General features: G+C 48.0%; 1 protein-coding gene across 1 annotated transcript in view; it reads left to right on the plus strand.

The window, feature by feature from the left end:
• The window catches only part of IRF9 (interferon regulatory factor 9), a 21140-nt gene that overhangs the window by 4008 nt on the left and 10429 nt on the right, over positions 1–6703 (plus strand). The window contains exons 2-3 of the mRNA XM_081969190.1: positions 1086–1274; positions 4070–4253. Of these exons, the coding sequence (XP_081825316.1) occupies positions 1086–1274; positions 4070–4253 (373 nt within the window). The remainder of the gene's footprint in view (positions 1–1085; positions 1275–4069; positions 4254–6703) is intronic.

A 6703-nucleotide genomic window follows, 5' to 3' on the forward strand; every position in this document is an offset into this window, starting at 1 on the left:
CCCCTGTCCTCTCTCTCTCCCTCACTCCCTTTTCCCCTCTCTCTTTTTCTCCCTTTCTCTTCCTCTCTCTCCCCCTCCTTTTTCTCTCTCCCTCCCTCTCTCTCCCTCTCTCCCCCTGTCCTCTCTCTCCCTCCCTTTCTCTCCCTCCCTCCCTTTCTCTCCCTCCCTCTCTTTCTCTCTCTCTCTCTCTCTCTCTCTCTCTCTCTCGTTTATTTATTTATTTGAAGTCTATTTTGCTTCCTTTATATAACCCGACCAGAAGGTGCTTCTATCATATCTCTGATTTTCTGAGGTTACTGGAAGTTCAACAAAGAAACCTTGTGCGTGGGTTGTGTGTCTTTTCATTGACACTTCCTTGATGTCTCTCTCTCTCTCTCTCTCTCTCTTTTTTTTTTTGCTAGCCCGTCTCTGTTTGAACTTATTTCCAAATCTGGATCGTGTTTTGTTTTCTTTTTTCAAAGAATGAGCTTTCCATCTGCTCTTCTCTCAGGCTTTCATTTCATTTCATTTTTAAATATCTACGTCCATCTCGCCTGTGTGAGCGGTTGGCAACAGCCTAATAATACCATAATAAAACCATAAGGGACCCCGTGGCCCAGTGACTAAGGTGCTAAGCTTGTCCATCCGAAAGGTCGGCGGTTCGAATCCCTAGCATACCGCGTAACGGAGTGAGCTCCCGTGACTTGTCCCAGCTTCTGCCAACCGAGCAGTTCGAAAGCAGGTAAAAAAATGCAAGTAGGAAATTAGGAACCACCTTTGGTGGGAAGGGAACAGCGTTCCGCGCTCCTTCGAAGGCGTTGAGTCATGCCGGCCACATGACCACGGAGACGTCTTCGGACAGCGCTGGCTCTTTGGCTTTGAAACGGTAAAGTAAAGTAGAGAACAGTACAGTAAAGTTCTATATAATACAAAATATAAATAAAGTAATGAAACGAAAGAAGAAAAGTTCCTAAACTATGAAGCCCTGTCACGTAATTTTTTTATCATCTCGTCGTAAGTTTGAACCGGCGCTAGACAAGCGGTTGTACGTTGAGGACTAGCTGCATTGTCTTTTGTTTTTTGTTTTTGTGGGCTCTTCCCGGTAGATGGCGACCTCCAAGCGAGGGATACGATCCACGCGGAAACTCCGAGACTGGACGGTGGAGCAGGTGGAAAGCGGGCAATTCCCAGGTTTGGTTTGGGATGATCCTCCAGCCAAAACCATGTTTCGTATCCCGTGGAAACACGCCGGGAAGCAGGAATTCCGACAGGAAGAAGACGCTGGCTTTTTCAAGGTGCCAAGCTGGTCACGGGTGGGGGAGGTTGGGAATTTGTGAGTGTCAAAAGCAGTCGTGGTTAACGACAAAACAGGATTGTTGCACAAACAGTGGGGTAAATAGGAGCCAGCCGTGTGCCGCAGCTGCCAAAAAAGCCAACACAGTTCTAGGCTGCATCAACAGAGGGATAGAATCAAGATCACGTGAAGGGTTAATACCACTTTACAATCCCTTGGTAAGGCCACACGTGGAATACGGCATCCAGTTTTGGTCACCACGATGTAGAAAAGATGTGGAGACCTTAGAAAGAGTGCAGAGAAGAGCAACAAAGAGGATTAGGGGACTGGAGGCTAAAACATACAAAGAAGGTTGCAGGAACTGGGTATGTCTAGTTGAATGAAAAGAAGGACTAGGGGAGACATGATAGCAGTCTTCCAATATCTCAGGGGTTGCCACAAAGAAGAGGGAGTCAAGCTATTCTCCAAGGCACCTGAGGGCAGAACAAGAAGCAATGGGTGGAAACTAATCCAGGAGAGAAGCAACTTAGAATTGAGCAGTAAACTTCCTAATAGGGAGAGCAATTAACCCGTGGAACTGCTTGCCTCCAGAAATTGTGGCTGCCCCAACAGAAGAGATTTTTAAAGAAGAGATGGGAGAACCGTTGGTCTGAAATGGTAAAAGATTTCCCGCTTTGGGAAAGGGGTTGGACTAGAAGACCTCCAAGGCCCCTTGCAACTCGGTTGTTTTGTGCTATGTCCTAATCACGGTAGGCCTGAGATGTTTAATGAAAAGAAGGACTAGGGTAGACATGACAGCAGTCTTCCAATATCTCAGGGGTTGCCACAAAGAAGAGGGAGTCAAACTATTCTCCAAGGCACCTGAGGGCAGGACAAGAAGCAATGGGTGGAAACTAATCAAGGAGAGAAGCAACTTAGAACTGAGGAGAAACTTCCTGACAGTGAGAACAATTAATCAGTGGAACAGAAGTTGCCTCCAGAGGTTGTGAATGCCCCAACACCAGAAGTCTTTAAGAAGATGTTGGAGAGCCATTTGTCTTGAACGGTATAGGGCAGTGATGGTGAACCTTTTTTGGCTCCCGTGCCCAAAGCGGAGGGAGCACAGGGGGGTCGTGCGGGGCGTGCTACACCCATAATGCTATGTGTGTGACACCCCCACTGCGCGCCTGCACGTGCGACCAGCGCCGCCCTCCTGCTTTTGGCACCGTTTTTTCGCCTTCCCCGGAGGCCTTCCAGAGACTTCACGATCTTCCCTAAAGCCTCCGGAGGGCGAAAAACGGACCTACAGGGAACCCGGAAATTTGGGAATGGTGACTTCCAGTTTGTCCGTAGGGCTGATTTTCGACCTCCGGAGCCTTCAGGAGGCTTCCCTGAAGGTTCGGAGGGCGAAAACGGACCTAGAGGGAACCCGGAAGTTCGTGGATGGTGACTTCCGGTTTGTCCGTAGGGCTGATTTTCGACCTCCGGAGCGTTCAGGAGGCTTCCCTGAAGGTTCGGAGGGCAAAAAACGGACCTAGAGGGAACCCGGAAGTTCGTGGATGGTGACTTCCGGTTTGTCCGTAGGGCTGATTTTCGACCTCCGGAGCCTTCAGGAGGCTTCCCTGAAGGTTCGGAGGGCGAAAAACGGACCTTGAGGGAATCCGGAAGTTCATGGATGGTGACTTCCGGTTTGTCCGTAGGGCTGATTTTCAACCTCCGGAGCCTTCCCTGAAGGTTCCGGAGGGCGAAAAACGGACCTAGAGGGAACCCAGAAGTTCGGAGATGGTGACTTCCGGTTTTTCCGAAGGGCCAATTTTCGACCTCCGGACCCTTCAGGGAAGCCTGCTGAAGGCTCCAAAGGGCGAAAAACGGCCCTACGAGCAAACTGGAAGTCCATTCAGACAGACAGACAGCGAAGCTAAATACATAGATGAAAATAAACGATGGAGAAATGATAGCTAGACATAACCCATTCAATAAATAACCACGAACTCTAAATGGCGACAAACGGACTGCTCTTTTCATTGGCATATGTGAGAAACCCGTCACTCCCACTTCCCCTCTCTCCCTCCCTACTGCCTTAGGGCCAGTAACCAAGAGGTGGTGAGTTCTAGTCCTGCTTTAGGATTAAAAGCCAAACTAAGTGACTTTGGGCCAGTCCCCAGGAGAGTTCTAATCTAAGGGAAGGCATGAACGCTGCCTGGGTGACTTTGGGCCGGTCACTAGGTGACTGTGAATTCTAGTCCTGCCTTTAGGCACGAAAACCGGCTAGCCACGTCCTTTGGTGTCTCAGCCCAACCCACCTCACAGGGTTGTTGTTGTGTGGGGGAAATAGAAGGAAGGAAGGAAGATTAGGAACGTTGACTGCCTTGAATGACTTCTCAAATAATAAAGGAAAAATATTGCCTTTGAGTGATAAGTAAGAAAGTAAATATATATATACATACATACATACATACATACATCATACATACATGCATACATGCATACACATCAATAAATAGTGGCGTGGTGGCCTAGAGGTAGAGCTCTTGCATTACAATTAAGAGGCTGTGATTTCGATCCTAGGAAGAAACAGATATTTCTCTCTCTGGGCACATTGAGAATATATCTGCTGAATATAACTCCACATTGGCAACAGGGAAAGGCATCTGGCCAGTAAAAACACTCAGCTCCATATTCAGTTTCCCAGACTCCACCCCGCAAAGGATTATGGGGTTGTTAAAAGATGATACACAGAAATAAGTTAGTTAGTTAGTTAGTTAGTTAGTTAGTTAGTTAGTTAGTTAATGTAATTAATTCATTATCCTTTCCTAGGCGTGGGCTATCTATAAAGGAAAGTACATCCCTGGAGAATGCAACCCGGCGACTTGGAAGACCCGTGTCCGCTGCGCTTTGAGCAAAAGTCCCGAGTTCGAGGAAGTCCCGTCCCGGTCCCGGCTGGACGTCACGGAGCCTTACAAAGTGTATCGCTTGGTACCGATTATGGAGCAGAGGACGGGTGAGGATTCTCTCTTTGACGAACCTTGCCGAGCTACGCGGGACTCCGGTTCCCATCGGCCCCAGACGGCGTCAGCCTGAGGGCAGTGTCTTTGGGGTGATCCCAGGCTGGCCCGGGGCACATGTCTTGAATTTGGACGTTATTCATTCCATCCTTCTAGAAAGTTTAGCTGGCCCCTTCCATGTAGGCCGCGCCAGGAAAGAAAGCAGCGGGAAGGCCAATTTGAACCCAGGTTTCCGAACGCCGGCTCAGATATTCTGAATTTCTGCACCTCGGCTAGTTCAACCCTGTCAGAAGCTTCATTTGCAGAAGGAGCAGCCGTTTGGAGGGAACGTATTTTTAAAGCCGTGTTTTCCTAACTCGGCAGCCTTAAGATGGGTGGACTTCAGCTCCCAGAATTCCCCAGGCAGCAGGATTTAAAAGGGGTAGATTTCAACTCCCAGAATCCCCCACCCAGGAGTGTTTCAAGATGGATGGGCTTCAGTTCCCAGAAATCTTCACCCAGCGTGCTTTTAAGATGGGTGGATTTTCAACTCCCAGAATTCCCCAGACAGTATGCTTTAAGATAGGAAGGCTTTCCCAGAATTCCCCAGCCACCTTGTTTTAAGAGGTGAGGACTTCAACTCCCAGAATTCCCCAGACCGTATGCTTTAAGATAGGGAGACTTTCCCAGAATTCCCCAGCCATCTTGTTTTAAGAGGTGAGGACTTCAGCTCCCAGAATTCTCCAGGCAGCATGCTTTAAAATGGGTAGATTTCAACTCCCAGAATTCCCCATCCAGTATGCTTTAAGAGGTGAAGACTTAAAGACTTGCTTTAAGAGATAAGGACTTTAAGAGATAAGGACTTCAACTCCCAGAATTCCCTAGCCAGCATGCTTTAAAGATGGGCTAGATAGATGGGCTTCAATTCCCAAAAATCTTCACCCAGCGTGCTTTAAGATGGGTGGGCATCAACTCCCAGAATTCCCCATCCATTATGCTTTAAGAGGTGAGGACTTCAGCTCCCAGAATTCCCCAGCCACCTTGTTTTAAGAGGTGAGGACTTCAGCTCCCAGAATTCTCCAGACAGCAGGCTTTAAAATGGGTAGATTTCAACTCCCAGAATTCCCCATCCATTATGCTTTAAGAGGTGAGGACTTCAGCTCCCAGAATTCCCCATCCATTATGCTTTAAGAGGTGAGGACTTCAGCTCCCAGAATTCCCCAGCCACCTTGTTTTAAGAGGTGAGGACTTCAGCTCCCAGAATTCTCCAGACAGCAGGCTTTAAAATGGGTAGATTTCAACTCCCAGAATTCCCCATCCATTATGCTTTAAGAGGTGAGGACTTCAGCTCCCAGAATTCCCCATCCATTATGCTTTAAGAGGTGAGGACTTCAGCTCCCAGAATTCCCCAGCCACCTTGTTTTAAGAGGTGAGGACTTCAGCTCCCAGAATTCTCCAGACAGCAGGCTTTAAAATGGGTAGATTTCAACTCCCAGAATTCCCCATCCATTATGCTTTAAGAGGTGAGGACTTCAGCTCCCAGAATTCCCCATCCATTATGCTTTAAGAGGTGAGGACTTCAGCTCCCAGAATTCCCCAGCCACCTTGTTTTAAGAGGTGAGGACTTCAGCTCCCAGAATTCTCCAGGCAGCATGCTTTAAAATGGGTAGATTTCAACTCCCAGAATTCCCCAGTCAGTATGTTTTAAGAGGTGAGGACTTCAGCTCCCAGAATTCTCCAGCCAGCATGCTTTAAAATGGGTAGATTTCAACTCCCAGAATTTCCCATCCAGTATGCTTTAAGAGGTGAGGACTTCAGCTCCCAGAATTCCCCAGACCGTATAGGAGGACTTAGTTCCCAGAATTCCCCAGCCACCTTGTTTTAAGAGGTGAGGACTTCAATTCCCAGAATTCCCCAGTCAGTATGTTTTAAGAGGTGAGGACTTCAGCTCCCAGAATTCCTCAGACAGTATGCTTTAAGCTAGGAAGACTTTAGTTCCCAGAATTCCCCAGCCACCTTGTTTTAAGAGGTGAGGACTTCAACTCCCAGAATTCCCCAGTCAGTATGTTTTAAGAGGTGAGGACTTCAGCTCCCAGAATTCCTCAGACAGTATGCTTTAAGCTAGGAAGACTTTAGTTCCCAGAATTCCCCAGCCACCTTGTTTTAAGAGGTGAGGACTTCAACTCCCAGAATTCTACAGGCAGCATGCTTTAAGAGATGTGGACTTCATTTCCCAGAGGTCTCTACTCTGCATACTTTAAGATGGATGGACTTCCGCTGGCTGGGGAATTCTGGGAGTTGAAGTCCTCACCTCTTAAAGCAGCCAAGATCGAGACACACAGCCCCATCCTTCCCGTAACCCTTACTATTTTTTTTTTCTGACCCGGCCTACCTTGCAAGGCTGTCGGGGAAAAGACAGGATATGGTCTAAAATTGTGTTTAAGACCCCTTCTTCTCTTTCTTCCAA

Source organism: Natrix helvetica (assembly GCF_964273705.1).
Source record: "Natrix helvetica genome assembly, chromosome: W".
Classification (NCBI taxonomy): Eukaryota; Metazoa; Chordata; class Lepidosauria; order Squamata; family Natricidae; genus Natrix; species Natrix helvetica.